This window comes from Wyeomyia smithii, chromosome 1 (genome assembly GCF_029784165.1).
Source record: "Wyeomyia smithii strain HCP4-BCI-WySm-NY-G18 chromosome 1, ASM2978416v1, whole genome shotgun sequence".
NCBI classification, from domain to species: domain Eukaryota; kingdom Metazoa; phylum Arthropoda; class Insecta; order Diptera; family Culicidae; genus Wyeomyia; species Wyeomyia smithii.
Genome location: NC_073694.1, coordinates 52796865 through 52813637, shown reverse-complemented (window position 1 = coordinate 52813637; position 16773 = coordinate 52796865). Strand labels below are relative to the sequence as shown.

The 16773-nt window shown below is 40.4% G+C and overlaps 1 protein-coding gene across 4 annotated transcripts in view; it reads right to left on the bottom strand.

The window, feature by feature from the left end:
- LOC129718614 (Ca(2+)/calmodulin-responsive adenylate cyclase) overlaps positions 1-16773 on the bottom strand; it is a 122044-nt gene that overhangs the window by 2792 nt on the left and 102479 nt on the right. For 3 of the 4 annotated variants that reach the window (XM_055669547.1, XM_055669550.1, XM_055669549.1), the window contains 6 exons: positions 4250-4516; positions 3986-4183; positions 3613-3884; positions 3202-3556; positions 800-3138; positions 5-690 (listed from right to left, as the gene is read on the bottom strand). In XM_055669547.1, the coding sequence (XP_055525522.1) occupies positions 5-690; positions 800-3138; positions 3202-3556; positions 3613-3884; positions 3986-4183; positions 4250-4516 (4117 nt within the window). The remainder of the gene's footprint in view (positions 1-4; positions 691-799; positions 3139-3201; positions 3557-3612; positions 3885-3985; positions 4184-4249; positions 4517-16773) is intronic. The other variant, XM_055669551.1, reaches the window with a different exon arrangement.

The following is a 16773-nucleotide window of genomic DNA, read 5'->3' as shown; positions in this document are numbered from 1 at the left end:
TTACCTGTAGCTTCTTCTCGACCTTCATCGTCGCTCCACTCTGATTGACTTTCAGCATGATTAGAATCCAGCGACTGGTGCTGATTATGGTGCGAACTATGGCTATTGTTGTGGTGACTATGGCTATGATGGCTGAGGTCCCGTTCCCGCTCTGCACGACTGATGTGTCCCGCGCCATACTTCAGCTCGTCAGAAATGTAATTCCGCGTGGCATCCGAATTACTCCTTCGTCGTTCCGCTGCAATGCCAGCAGCATGTCTCCTCTGCCGGGCACCGATCTCCTCGTCAGCATCATCATCGTCGTCATCGTCTTCATCGTCATCGTCGTCCGACTCTTCCGGCTCATCATCATCGGGCTCGTCGTCGTCCAGCATATCATCCGAGTCTCGACCTCGACCCCGATAGATGGCCTCGTTCGAAAGCCGCAGATCTTCATCCGCCTCAATGTTAGACGATGTTTCATTGGAGGACTTTTTCGTCGCATTGCAGTACTTTTGCTGATGATGTAAATGACTGTGTCGGGCATGCAACCGCGGTGATTGTGTCATTTGTTGCTCCTGTTGTTGATAATGGTGACCGTGGTTGTGACTGTGCAGATGCGAATGATGGCGACTGTTGCTGTCCATCGAACCGGTCGCTGAGGGCCGGTAGTCATGGATTATCTCGCACGATTCCGTGTCGGAGGTTTGCCTGATTGGACAGAAAAATACAAATTTAATTAGGTTGTTCTTCTATCAGAATCAGAATGAGAGAAATTTAGAGTGGAAGTTTGAGCGCATCCGTAAAGGAGTAAACTTACATGTGACTCGACTCGCTCGGATTCTTATTGCGGGTAGCTTCCTTAATGGCTTCCAGTGTGCCAGGGTGCTTGGCCAGCATCAGGTTGTTAGCGTTCTTAATCTTCTCCATGGATTCCCTCCGCACCGGCGGATGATGTTGCTGTTGTTGCTGCTGCTGCAGCTGGGTTTCCTGCTGATCAAGATTGTTGTTGAGACCACCGGCGAGCATCGGTCGGGATTGTGACTCCGCCAGTCTTCGCTGTAGTTCCCTCTCAAACGGTGACTTAGGAAAAAGCGGAGGAGGCTGTTGCTGGGTTGTCCCGTTGTTACCCTTATCCTGATATTCGAAACTATTACACGATTCTCCCTTGTTCGGTACCGACGATTTAGTTTCAGCGGTTGTCGATACCTCGAAATCTTTCATGTTAGCCAAATCGATGGGACTCACCTTTGGCGGGGAAGATGGGTCCACCTGGATGTCACCAGGGTACAGGTACTGCAGGGGGTTGTTGAAGTTATTGACGTAGGAAGCGTGATGCGGAGGAAGTGGTGAGTGGCCATCGAGATCCTCCCCTTCGGTGGTTTTCGAGTAGCTCTCGTCCGAGGAACTTACCGAGGGCGAACGAGGTCGCGAACTGAGGTCATCCGTGGAGGACATCTCTCGAGATTCGTCAAATTCATGGGGAAGCTTTGGAAGCGGTTTGATGTACTGTTTCAATAGTTGTTGCTGCTGCTGCTGGTACAGTTGCTGCTGGCGGGCGTTCAACTGCTGCTGATGTTGGTAGCTTGACGCTACGGGGAAGTTGTAGTTGGTATTATTGCTGGGTTGATGGTATTGTGGGAAGGCTGTGTTACTCGTCGCATAGCGAGGGGGTTCATACTTGGGAATCTGTTGGATTTGCTGGATAGGTTTAATGACTGCATTACCTACGATTCCAGAGCCTAGCAGTGGTTCGTTTTCGGCTGCCGTTACGTACGCGCCCCGATTGCTCGAATTGTGATTTGCTAAGCTGGGTCCCGACGCGCCCCCATCCTGCCGATGGTGATGATGGTGGTGATGATTTCTGTTGTTTCGTACTTTGTGCCCGTTATGGTGATTCAACATATTTAGATTGTTTTCGTCCATTTCTTTAACGTTGGGATTTTCGATAATGTTGAAATTTTCACGAATATTATAGTTTGGTTGGTGCTGACCAGCCGAGTTACTGCTGCCATGGAAGTACTCATTGCGTTTATTGTAGTTGTTACTATTACTGGTCGGTTGATTCCGATGGTTTCCATGGAAACCACTGCTAATGTGATTATTGTTTATATTATTGTGTTTATGCGCCACTTTTGCGAGGGCTTGCTGTGGCAGCTGATGCTGTTGTTGCGACTGATATTGGTGCTGGCCTACCGGCTGTTGCTGATGCAGCAAATTTGGACTCTCTAGAAAATTGTAACTCTCTTTTTTCGAGAAACTATCATTTCCACTCTGCCATTTTGAATTTTTTACACTTCCACTATTCATGTCCGAGCGTTTCATATAATAACTTTGTGGTTGCAGGGCCGGAGGAGCAGGCGCCTGAAAACATCCCTGCTGACTTCCATTAACGTGATTTATATTCAGATGGTGGAAACTATCTGTCTGATAATTCGAGATGATATTCGGAACCGGCGTTTGTCTATCTCGGTTTGCCGTGCAATTCGGCCCCATCGCTGCTCCCCCCGCTCCATTAAGCATATTTTCATTTTGCTCACATAAAAAATACGTCACCATATCACCCTTACCCTTCACCTTAATCTGACCCCGGCATCGAAATTCGAAATGGCTACCCTGCAGGCTGTCAATCACCTCCTGTGTCACTTGGGTATAACCCGGAATGCCGGTTGAATCCATTCGACTGGCAACGTTAACCGTATTTCCCCAGATATCGTACTGCGGCTTGCGTGCACCGATCACTCCGGCCACTACTGGACCTACATTGACCCCCACACGCAGCATAAAATTATTATAAGAGTTCTCATTTATATTCTGCAACGTAACTCGCATCGCTTTAACGAAATCTATCAGCGCCGTCATCAGTTTTCGCGTCGAACTCTGATCGTTTGGTAACATCTTGAACTCCGGAATCAACCCGACCGCCGCCATGTACGTACTTCCAACCGTTTTAATCTTATCGATCGCCTGAAAGCGTTCATCACACAGCAACTCGTCAAAATCAGCGATGATCTCATTGAGCAACCGCAAACACTCAACGCCCTGATTCGAACCATCCAGCTCCGTGTAGAACTCATGAAAGTTCGGCACACTGGCGAAGATAACACCAACCTTGCAGTAGCTTTGATGGTACAGATCCTGGTTGGCGCCAAGCGTACCCTGTGGATAAAAGCGGAGCTGTTGTTACACGCACTTTCATCAATTCAAAAGCTGTAAGCTTACCATATTATTTCGACTGAACTGATTGTCCAGAAAGTGTGCCGCCACATGCGAAGGCAGCAGATTGTACAGAATGCGCCGGTTCGACTGCTGCAGCACGGACATCTCCTTCTTCTCTTGCGACGCCTGCAGCTGCCACAGGAAGTCCAACCGTGCTGTCCATTCCACCTGGCGACCGTGAGCCAAGATTGCGATCATGAAAATGATGATTCTCGCCAGCGAGATCGTGTGCAGTGGGATGGCCGACTCGACCCGCTGATCGTAACAGTCAAAGATGCTGGCGTGCGACAGTTCGATAAACAGACAGTACATCACACCCATCAGCGTGACCAGGAAAGTCTTCACCATGATCGGTAACCTGAAATGGAACCGTAGTTTGTGAGTAACTGCTAGTCAGTGATTCGAATAAATTACCTTAGGAAAATCGATACAGTCAGGAAGGAGAAAGCTGCCGATAGAGCGATGTACTGGGGCAGAGCGCATTTTCGGTGGGCATAATGGTTGAGCATCGCCGCTTCCGGTAGGGTACCGTGAGGCGCATCAGCAGCGAAGGGCAGGCTCGTTTCGTGCGACGCTAGTGCAGCGGAAGGATCGTGGTGGTGGAGATTGTTAGCTTCAAGCGGCAAGTCCAGCACAGCTCTGGTGGTGAAATTGGTTGTGCACGGGTGATCGGAGAGACACGTGAACTGGAAGAAGGCAATAATAAAAAAAGTGTAAAAAATGTCACAACTTATTCTGATAAAACATAAGCAAAGATGGAATAGTACAGATTTTTCGGTCTACTCACCACATTGACTTGTCCCACCGAGTACAACAGCACGATTGTGAACACCGTGATGGCCAACCGCAGCGAAAAGCTCTGCGACAAATCCCAGAAGATCCACTTCAACCGAACAGCCAGCAGCAGCATCAAAATGGAGCTTATCCAAACGAAGGCAGTCAAGAACAACAGTAACAGTATTAAGGTACGTGGTAGAGCGGAGATCTGAAAGTAAAAAACAAACGGTTAGCGACTGCAGGAATAGACGAAAAGTTCTAGTGCTAAACTAACCTGCAGACCGGCGCTGAGTATCAACAGCAGCAAGCTGCACCCCATGGCGGTGGTGAATCCCAGATCGAAGTCTTGGTGGTACTGGCGTTCCTTTTCCTTCTCGCGGAATTGCAGCGAGATTCGCTTGACGTGAACGGACTTCTCCCGATCGACGCTGCGCGCTTCGATCGCCTGCGACAGGAACTTGTTGACCCGATTCGAGGGCTGGTGGTAGACACTGGAATGACGCTTCTTGAACGGTCGTTTAAACTTGTCCGTTACTTTGTTCTGTGCAGTTTTTTTTTTGGGGGATGTAGTGACGTGCAGCAAAATGGTAGGGCGCCCCCACCGAGTGATGGAATAGAGTTTCGAGAGAGAGAGAGGATATCCGTTAGATTTTTTTTGAATCGATCAAAAATGTCGATCACTGAGCTGTGAAATGTGGATGGTTCGATTGTTGCTGTTATAATTAATCGCAAAACTACCAGTGCAGTGCAGTGAAATCTACGTCCTAACATCATGTGATCAAGGCAAACACACACACAGAAAATTGATTTTTCCGAAATTGTAATTGTGCTGTTTAACTCTTAAGCATTATTTACAGTTCTAGAGCTCCGAAGCTCAAATGGTGGGATTTCTATTCGATTCAACCCCTCTCAGACTTCAGTAAAACTTTGTGAGTTTGGTGACATCGGCAATGCAAAATTTTGCGTACATGAAATCGCAAAAATGAAAAACCAAAATTGTTCTAATTTTTTTCGCTGTCTATAAAATCTTGGAATAAGAGTGAAATACAACAGTTCCACAAACAAAAAAACATACGATCTCTTAGGTTTTTCAAAACATTTATTCCGACAATATTTTTGATTAATAACTAAAGAATCTTCAAACTTTGTTTGAATTGTAAAAAGGTTCCATAATGAAAAAAATATTCTACGAAAAACTGGCGACTTCAATAGTTAAAAGGCATTTTTCTCAATAACATTCTGTTTTTCAGTATCCAATTATTTCGACAAGTGTAACACACTAAATCCACTTATTAAAAATTGGCCAAAAATCAGTGCCGCTTTACAAAACATGTAAATTCCAAAACCAACAGAAGAAACCGTGTAGGTTTCGTAATACTTTAAAGTCTTTTTTCACGCGGGGGGTACGTAGCGCGTATAAAAAACCGTATAAATTCCGGAGTCCGCGTAAAAAACTTCATTTGCTAAACGTTTTTAATCATTTTTGCTAAATTCTTTCGAAAAAGAATCATTAGTAGTGTTATTTCGGCATGCAAATCGAGCTGAATATCAAGTAAAATTATAAAAAGGTTAGACCAAATCAGTGAATATTCAGTGATTGGATTGAGTAACCTCAGCGGACACTCTAAACAAGCGATTTGAACACGAAAAACCAATGAAAACCTGCCGCGTAGAAACGATTTTTCAGAAAAATCCGCGTGAAAAAAAAACACGTAAACTTCGAAATCCGTATAAAAAAACTGCGTAAATTACGAAATCCGGGTAAAAAAAATCCGAAAACCGCCTAAAAAAGGCCGTAGTGTATGCCTTGAAAAACTCGCGTAAGTTCTGAAAAAAAATCTGTTGGACACATTTTACAATAACTGAAAAGAAGGGTTGGTTAACACTTAATTGTGTCGAAAAATAGTATGTCTACCAGGCATTCCAAAAGTACAGCCTTTTTTTTCACTGTCTTCTCAGAACATTTTTCTGTTGCTGTGGGTTCGCGATAACTACCCGCGCTAGCAGTCGGGAAATCGCATTTTCGTTTTTACGCCTTTTTTTCGGTGCATGAATTTTTAAAAGTAATTATTTTATGAAAAATTATGCGGTTTCTCAGAATTTCATTATCTTGTATAGGCTAGTTAATCGGGTCCCTCTCGCGTCCAACCGATTTTTTATGTTGAAAATTTGAAAAATGAGAAGAGAAGAAGTAAAATTTTTTTGTAAAATAGACAAATGTTTAAGCCAGAACGGTTAGTTTGATTGGTATAATGTCTTCAGAATAGTTGTAGACAGTTATTTTTTCTTCCATAAAATATGTACACCGTAAAACGAAAAAAAAAGAAATAAACACTGAAATTATAATTATAAATTATATATCAAAACATTGATTAGTTGTTGGGAGGAATAAAAATGTCAAAATCAACAGGTTTTTTTTCAGATCTTTTTCACAATGTACACTAAACTCACTTTTTACGCGTAGAATACGTGCCGCGTAAAAAAAACCGCGTGAATTCCGGAATCCGCGTAAAAAAACCAGCGTTAATTCTGCATTCTGAGTAATAGGAAACCGAATTCCGCACAAAAAAAAGAAATACCGCGTAAATTCCGGAATCCGCGTAAAAAAAACGCGTAAATTCCGGAATCCGCGTGAAAAAACCCGCGTAAAAAGCGACCTTAGTGTATATTTTTTTAGAAGACAAGATTATTATCTACAACTTTGCCGAAGACACTATACCGATTAAACAAGCCGTTTTGAGCTTGACGACCACACATTTTGTAGTTTCTTCTCCGTGATGGATCTGAGCTAGTGAAGTTACACAAAGAACTACGTGTAAGACAACAATTCAGTAGCTTCCGCTTTGTATAGATCGATAACGACGCCGGCTACGTTCTTACGGTCGTTAGGAAAAAAAGGAAGTTAAAAGGCTGGAGGTGCAATAGTCGTTTTTGTTGGAGATCGAGTTTACTTCTGCATCTCCACGGTTGCAACGGAAAGAAATTGAAAAGTGTATACTGCGTAGTCATTAGATTAATCGTGATACCTGTCGATCGGACAAAACCTACTCCGATTTACAACGCTAATAAATACAAATGATGAACGAGCAATCTCTGGTTAAACGATCAGACCGAGGTTCATCCCTGCAGCTCCCCGACAGCGGCGGAAAGGAAGATTTGTGTTCAGCAAGTCCACACAACTTCGCCAATCGATGCTGATCTATCATTTCCGATTTCGCTGAAACTTTGTACAGTGGTTCCTTTTCATAAAGAGGTCATTCTATAATATCAGTTCTTCATGTAGACTCACGACTGCTGTTTCAAAAGGGCCAAGAATGTGCCTGATGAATAAAATCTTTTACATCAGTTAAACGGTTTTTTTGATTTAAATGGTGTCTTAAGTAAAGTTGAAGGTAATAAAATGGCGGTTCTAGAAACACTATATACACTGCAGAATTTTTTTTTCTCGGCCAAATTTTTAAATTGTCACAAAATATCGAATATTTCAAGAAGTACTTTTTACTGAAGAAGTTATGATTTTTTAAAAGAAACAAAAAAATTTCCAATTTTTTTAGTGTTTATTTTTATCATAACTTTTTTAGTTTTTATTCTTTCATGTCACAAAAAACGTAAATGAGTTGACGATAATATGTAATTTTTGTAAAAAAATAGATCTTCAAAAAGTAGATTTTTGCAGATGTTCAATTTTCAAAGATTCCTCTAACTTTTTGTTAAGAAGAAATTCTTTTTTCTTGTGGTATTTTTTTTTGGAACGACAAAAATGCTTTCTACAACTTTGCTGATGACATATCATAAATCAGGCGAGCCAAAAAAAAACTTTTGAAATCCTTTACTTTTTTGTTTTTATTTTACCATCAACAAATTTTGATGGATTTCAGCAAAAATTGTTGTCTTAAATCTGTAGAAAAATGAGATTTTTCAAAGAGATACTTTTTGAGATATTTAATGTTATGTGACAATTTGGAAAATTTGGCCGAGAAAAAACAAATTTTGCAGTGTATGAGTTAGAATTCCAGATTATTCGGTACGTTTTCAATAAAGTTGAAGCTACAAGTTCGTGACCTGAAGGCCCAAACTGGACTGATTTATTTTTTTGTTTCACAATTATCAAACGCAAAGGTTGTTGACGTGCATTCTATCAACTCGGCAGCCTTGGTGCTATTGCATCGATGAGCGGCGCGAACAGAATGCTACCTTGTTATTACCTACAACTTAGCTGAAGACACCATTTCAGTCAAACAAGCCGTTTTCCTGATATAAAAGATTTTTTTTATCACTCACATTTTTTGATAGGCTCTTTCGAAACAAGAGTCGTGGGTCTACAGGAAGAACTAGGGATGTTACGGATATCCGCATCCGTTAACGCGAAACATTCGCATGAAAATTGACATCCGCATTCACATCCTCATCCGCACCATACTATGCGGATGTTGAGAAATAAATATTGCTTCATAAAATTTTGTAGAAAAAATTTCTTTGGTGTATTTGCTGCTCGCCCATATGACTATTGCACTGGGAAATGGTCATGCGAAATTAGCAAAATAAAACACAAGGAAAGCTACAAATATCCGCATCTGCATCCGTAAATGCGGAACATCCGTCCGCATCTCCATCTGCATCAGTCATCATGTATCCATCCGCATCCGCATCCGCATCTGCAGATGTCTAAAAAATCTCATCCGTAACATCCCTGCGAAGAACTGATATTCTAGAATAACCTCTTTATCCAAAAGGAACAACAGTACAAAGTTTCAGCGAAATCGGGAATGATACGCTGAAAAACCTATATTTTTTTAAAATTTATTTTCCATGGAATTGCTCTGTTATAATGTTACCACAGACTAACAAACGTAACAGGCCTCACCTAGCCCTATCGCCACAAAAAGCGATCTCTTTAAATTTCCAATCGTATAAACAGTCATCGCGCGATAACACCGTCTGGGGCGCTGCCATGCATTCTCATACATATTTTGTAGTTCTCAATGTGACACATGCACGTACGTTAGCGCTGATATCAAAATACAAGACGCAGTGCGGACACGGCAGCAGATGGTGCTAGTGCTGCTATCGTAAAGTACTGATATCACTCGAACAATGATTTAATTGAAAATTTGTTCGACGTGTTATGTCTGTTAGTCTGTGATGTTCTAAATGTTGTCTAAAAATAATTTTATCATTAATAGATAACATGTCAGAACGAATTTGCTTCACCGCAGCAAAGATAAAATGGCGTTTTCACAGGTGACGCATTTACTGTTTCTGAGCAGGGATACCAAATGTGCAGATTTGTCTGCAAAACGCAGATTTTTTGAGTCCGTGTGCAAATTTTTATTGATTTGCAGATATTTACAGTTTTTCTACGGTTTCTGCAGATTTTTGTCAGTGTCTCCTTATATTTGCGCAGATTTTCTTAAAATGTGTGCAGATTTTTACAGACTTTTGCTTATGTGAGCAACAATTTTCCGGATGTGCGGTTTTCACATTTGTGCGGTTTTCGAGCAGTTGCAGACATTTTTCAAAAACATCTGGCATCTCTGTTTCCGAGTCTTGTGCTTTTGAAGATTCGAAGCGGTGGCTCAAAATCGGCCATTTTTGGATTCAACACCATTTCACCTTAATCGGAAGGTCTTCGGCAAAGTTGTACATAATAGTTCTATCCCGTCAAAAAAATATACACCGTAAAAAAATAAAAAAGATTTTTTTATAAAATGCTAACACTAATTTTCATTTTTCCAAGTTCAGAAACAAAATTTAAAATCCTAAATGTTTTTTTTTTTTGGTTATTTGATTCTATTTTTTTCTAGTTTCGAGTTATATCAGTTTTTCTGTCATACGGCGTATTTTTTTGTTTTTTTTTTTTTGAAGGACAAAATTACTGTCTACAAATTAGTCGAAGTCTTTATACCAATCAAGCAAACTTTTTTGGCAAAAACCACTTTTTCATCTTTTGGAACGGTAGCAGTGGCCATAAGCTCTCACAAGAAAATGACCAGACAACCTCACTATTTACTATTCACTATTTAACAAACGTTTTGTAATTTTCATTAAAAGAAGAAATAAGAGCTTTTTGAAGTAATTGATTTTGATTTTGATTTTCATTGTTGATGCTAAAAAAAGGGTTTTCGTGATGTACCGTTCCGGCTTCAAAAATATTTTAATTCATCAATACTATTTTTATACAGGGTGCGCCATAATTATTGCAACAAAAATGCAAAGTCGGTTTGCGGGTCGATATTTGATGGGCCCAGAAAACGAATAACAATCAAAACTGGACCTTCATGCAAGACGGGGCCCCGGCTCACACAAAGAAGCCAGTTCAAGACTGGCACAAGTCCAACTTTCCATCTGTCATAACCAAGGATGAGTGGCCTCCGAACTCGCCAGATTCCAACGTGATGGACTTCTCGGTTTGGGGGTTGTTAAAAGCAAAGGCCTGCTCACGAAAACACACAAGTTGTAGGAGTCTGCTCTATTTTCTGGAAGGAAATTCCTCAAAATGGCAATCGGTCTGCCGTCGAGTCACATCCTAAGCGTCTCCGAGCTGTCGTCAGAGCTAAAGGAGGACACATTGAATGAGTTGTCGTTTTTTTAATTGTTTTTACTCAATAAACGATTTTCGAGTTTTCTGTTTCGTGTTGCAATAATTATGGCGCACCCTGTATATACCCCATTCACAAATTAGTCGTGATTTAAAAAAAACTTATAATACAGAACTACATCGTTAGCCCTCAAGAACATATACACTAAGTCGCTTTTTACGCGGGGGATACGTGCCGCGTAAAAAAACCGCGTAAATTCCGAAATCTGCGTAAAAAAACCCGCGTTAATTCTGCAATCCGAGTGAAGAGAAACCGAAATCCGCGCAAAAATAATACCACGTAAATTCCGGAATCCGTGGTTTACAATTAGGACATTTTAATGGAATTGCTCAGGTCCTTTCCTCATCCGACAGGTTTATAATGTTGAAAAAATTTTAGGCTGCAAAAAATTTGCTCAAAAAAACGCAATTTCCTTAAAACTTTTTTTTATTCTGATATTTTGTTAATGAGGGCACATACAACAATTTCCCAAAATTCGTTTATATATTGTAAAACAGGCACTTTTATTTTATTGGCAACAGCTTCGTCGTAATTTGGTTTTTCATGTGTTTTTTTATTTGTTGCTTACAACTATAGAATCTACAGGTATGATGATGGGAAATTGTTGAAATTTTTAATCGAAAGTGTACTTGAGTTGCTTTTTACGCGCCTAGTTCTTGAATTTGCGCAGTTTCTGATTACATTTCGGAATTTCAGCGGTTTTCATGCAGATTCAGGAGTTTCCCGAGATATCAAACACGGTTTTCAAAATTTAACCACTTTTTTATCATTCGGATTTTTCAATGAGTTGGTTTTTTCGCTGGTTTTTCATTGTTTTGTTTCTAAATCATTTATTCAGAGTATCAAGTATGCGATTTCCCTTAATGTTTCATTTTTTGTGAATTTGAGTCAATAGTCCTTTTCAGACGTGTTTAGCATACAATATGAACAAAATGCTTCAAGTGTAGTTTTTTACGCACATTTTAAAAAATACACTCTTCATTATATTATCTTTTTAATCTAGTAAAACTAAGCAAAATATGGAGAGAAATTTTTTTCCTGGAAAGCATCTATCTTACAACGTATGGATGGCTTTTAGGTTATAACTTTCGGACTACATTTCGATTTCGCAAATATTTTTTTTAATCTAGAAGCATACCCATCTTTTAAGATATGGGATGGACTTTCAGGATATATTTCATGGATTTACAGAAAAATTATACCGAATTTCAATTTTTTTTTGAGAAAAATGCCTTTTGATTTTAGAAGTCAAATTTATTTAACCCTCTAGTGCCCAAATTAATTTTTAGACGGACCTCGAAAAAATCACTATGAAACTTTATAAACATTTTTTAAGTTCTTTTTGAAGCTTTTTAAAGGTTCAACTGAAGGCCGTTTACAGGCGGCACTGGGCACTAGAGGGTTGAGTTATAATTTATTTATAAGATTGCTATAATTGTTGTACCTTCTAAATGAAAGATGAACAAGAAAAACGTTTTTGTTAGAGTTTTTTCTAGTAAAAGCACCCATTTCACAACGTATAAACAAGTTAACAGATGTTAATGTTTCAAGTAAACTAACTTTGGCCACTTTTAAAGAGATGATTGGCGCGACATTTTATGAGATTCGTTAAGTATGCTTAAATACCCAATGTCATCAAACTCACAAGCTTTTACTAAAATCTGAGAGAGTGTTGTCAACTCCATAGAAGAGTTTGCGCGGAATCTTTCAAAGCAAAAAAAAAACGTTAAAACTGCAAAACCAACTATGTAAGTTGTAAGCAACTTGTAAGAGCATTTTAATGCATCAACGTGTAAGTCAACATCAAATACCATTAAAATTTCACGGCCACCGCAGGTTGCATTAACTTACGTGTTTTTTCTTCATACACTGAACAAAAGTGCAAATAAAAGTTTCACGCTAGAATTAAGCGAGTGCAACAAGAAAAATCCGGTTTCTACTGCAACAGTTTCACCGTGTGACAGTAAATCCCTTACAGTCGTGCGTATATTTGTGCGTGATGCAAAATGTTTACTGGGAGATTCGGTGTTGTGCAAAGTGCTGGATGCGAACAAGCGGATGTGAGTTTTTTCTTTGTGTTTGGTGCATCGAAGCTGATATTGCCGTGGATGGTGGAGAGCCATTAGTGGCACTGAACAAGAATGTGTGTGTGTGTTTGCTAAAAGGTGTACAAAAGACGGCGGCAATTCATTAGGGATGCCTTTTGAAAGAGGAAGAAAAAAACGAGCAGATAAAAACACGGCTAGAAGATAATTAAAAAGTAGTCTAGGAAGAAAAAAAAATAACATTTTAGCCACTGAGTAAGACGAAAGCTTTTCTCGCTTTTTGTACCGAAGTGCAGTGAATAAAAACAACGGAAAAGCGGCAAAACCAAATTCTTAGTACGTGGTAAAGATAGAAATTAAAAGAGGAAACACAAATACCAAAAGAGTAGAAAGGCAGTAAAAAAAACAAAGGAAACTGGCAATCCTCTCACTCTTAGTGTGGTGCTGATATCCGTCTCGTACTGAGCGGAACCGCTGTAGGAACCGCTGCCACCTCTGCGGACACCGTTTCCGGTCGGACCGTCGGAATTGCCGCCAACGGCCATCAGACCGGTACTTTCTGCAGATTCGGCTGCTGCTGCTGCCGCCGCCGCCGCCGCTGCAGCTACGGCGGCTTGGTACGGAGTCGCATGAAGCATACGTTGCAAGTGCAGAACCTGGATGGTTGCCCCACGAGACACACATGGCGGAAATGTATAAAACATATGTTCGTGGGATGGGGCTGGCATAGAATGTATAATTTGTTCGCATTTTTTTTTTTTTCGTTTGAACAGAACCCGTTTGCCCGTCTACTGAGCAAGTTCAAATCTTGAATGTGTTTAGACGGCACAGCTTCCTATTAAATTATGTCCAGGAAAAATGATGATTAAGCATGCAATAGTTGACAAACGACTATTTTCATCATTACTCAGCTCGAGTCAGTCCACCAGTAACAAGCGTAACGGAAGATGAATATATTTGAGGATATTTTGGGCACAGAAAATCGAACATTCGAACGAAAGTGAAAAAAGAAAAGCAATTGAGCAAAAATAGAAAAAAATCACCTCTTCGTTTTGTGTGGGGTTCAAGATTTAAGAATGATACCTTGTTCAAAAGAATGATAATTTTTTGTTAGTCTACAGTTTCGTACAAAACGCAAAAAATTATTTGTGCCTTTGGTAACAACAAAGGAACAGAAATTCTAAATAATTTATCACTAAATAACTTCTGTTATCATTCAATCAATAACTTCCCGCTGCTTGAACATTGCATTGTAACCAAACAAACTGGAGTGAAAACAATTTTCTATTATAGGAATAAAAACGACAACAAGAGAACAAAAAGAGAAAATTTCTAAAAGCATGTTTCCTTTGAGACGTCACTTTTAATTGAATTTTAACAAGGAAATTGGTCAATAGGATATTGGTATAGACCAATAGGAAATTGGTCTAAGCTTCTGGTAGTAGACATAAATTAACCTGTTGGGGTGAAAATGCGACGACGTTATCGAATATCAATCATTGTAAGTTCATATTTCACCTTGAAACGTTTTATTTATTTTCGCTACTGAATAGTGAACAGTGAATGTTAACTACTGTATCACAAAATTCTTCTACATTTTATCAGTCCAACGATTTATATATAATTGAAAACTATTATGTGGGTAACAAATTATGACCGATGAAAATCCGATGTGAAATTCCTGTCGGATTCATTTTCGTTTCCACACAACCTAGTATAGAAACGAAAACGTAGTCCTACGTCCAAGAATCATTTCCCCTCGATTTCTCACCCTGAAGTCTACAAATAATGATAAGAAATTACCACATCCACCGTGTTTCGATATCATAAAAAGTATCAGCGTTTTTTAGTCGTGAAGCTGTTAATAATTAAAAACAAAAAGGATTTAAAGTTGCTGTTACGTCAGTTAAGGAACTCGTTGCAGTCGGATCGCTGAGATCCAATTGATCGTTATACATTGAAGTTGATTACCGATCGAGATACCATTTAGAATAGTAGTAGTAGTAGATTCCTGGCAGCTGAGTGCCTTCGCATGTAGGGTAGGTCAGGATTGATGAGTCAGTTCCCTTTGGCATACCGGTCGTGCAAGTCGTACGTGATTAAGCTAAATATACAGTCCGCAATCGAATAAAGTTTATTGTTCATTATTCCGAACCCAACCACGTTTTTGGGCAGCACGCGTTTCCACTTCGGACATTCTGCGGGAGCCTTGCCGGACAGTGAAGTTATTTATACTAAACATTTTTGGTCATTCGAGCCGGATTTGGCTAATCCGCAGGATCGCGTAACGATCTCTCGAATTTCACGTGGTTTTTGATACTGTGCGAAACGGCCGTATTTCGTTGTTTCTGCGTTGGAGATAAATTCAGTGCTAACCGATACCGTGCCCAAGGTGGCATCTCTTTGAAAATGTGTACTGATTGCCGTTTGGATTTGTGATATATATTGTTACCATTAAGTGGTATTCAATTCGATGCGATCAAGCACCGCCGACAATAAATCGGAGCAACTGGCGAAATTTTCGGACATCTACCATCGATCAGCGAGGAGTCAGATAAGTAGTCATTGTGTGTGATTGTGTGGTTGAGGTGGCCTGGTTGCTTATAACTTGCATGAGACAATAGAAATATAGAAGCGCTGTGCCTTTGTACTATTAGCATGCGCAAAATTACCGCACCACGTTGCGAGTAGAATAAAATTTGATTCGCGTTTGATGAGAATATGTTTGAGTTTCTCCGGTTGATAATTTAATACACGGCCTTTTTACAATTTGCCGTTTGATCAATTCCCACGGTTAAGTGGTTTGTTAATTGGGCTGTCAATCCTGTCAATTCGTTCCGCTTGAGGTCTCGGGAGTGATTCTATTGTTCAAACAGGGTAAGTGTCACTTTATCGAATCCTTTAAAATGCCTTCTAGGGACCTAAGGCAGTTGATTAAGCAGGAGAAGCAGTTGAGATCGTCATTAGAAAATGTGGAAGAGTTCTTAAATAACTACGACAATGATCGCGATGAGGGTGTAGTGGAATTGCGATTGACGAAGCTGGATGAAATCTTTGAAAAGTTTTGTGCAGTTAGAGTCGAAATAGATGTGATCTTAGACGAAGTTGATGCTGGCGATACATATGAAAGCGCTGCTGATGATGATGTAGGTGTCGCAGGCAGTGATGCCGGGAACGTTACTGCGTACAAAGAATTTGAAAATATATATTTTCGTTTGAAATCTGCGTTGCTTGCCAAGCTTGCTAGAGGCACAAGAATTGTTGCTGAATGCCAGCCGAATGCTGCCAATCCAGGACAAACCTCTCGCATAAAATACCCAGAGTTAAAGTTACCTACCTTTTTGGGCAAATTACAGGAGTGGATTAATTTTCGGGACAACTTTAAATCACTGATTCACAGTAATGAGGACCTGAGTCCAATGGACAAGTTCAATTATTTGCGAGCTTCTTTGCGGGATGATGCGCTGCTTCGAATTAATCAGGTGCAGGTTAGTGCAGCAACATATAATATTGCTTGGGCCATTTTGGAAACGAAATATGAAAATCACAAACTGATAGCTCATGAGCACCTCAAGACATTGTTTGCTGTTCCTGCTATGCGATCGGAATCTTTTGATGCACTGAATACCATACTCATGACGTTCAAGGTAAACCTACAACAATTAGAGAAATTAGGAGAAAACACAAGGAATTGGAGTACACTCTTGGCCTTCATGCTGTCGCAGAAACTAGACAACACAACGCTACGTCACTGGGAAACACATCATGCGTGCAAAGATATTCCACGATATGCAGACATGGCTGACTTTTTAGAACAGCACTGTGGGATTTTGCATTCTACGTCAGGTCGAAGAGAAGTTGAGCAGCGGCGGTCCTTCAGGAGCCCTGCAATCCACACTGTAACTCAGAGTACAAGTGTCTGCCCTATCTGCAATGGAGGTGCGCATAGCATTGAACAATGTCGTCGGTTCAGCAAAATGAGAGTGGTCGATCGGAGAGTTGCTATTCGGAGACTTGGTTGGTGCTTGAACTGTTTATCTCAGGGACACTTCATGGCTGATTGCTCTAGGCGTACCTGTGCAAAATGTGGACAACGCCATCATTATTTACTACATCCGTTTATGTCAGCCAATTCGACGACACAAGGTCAAACC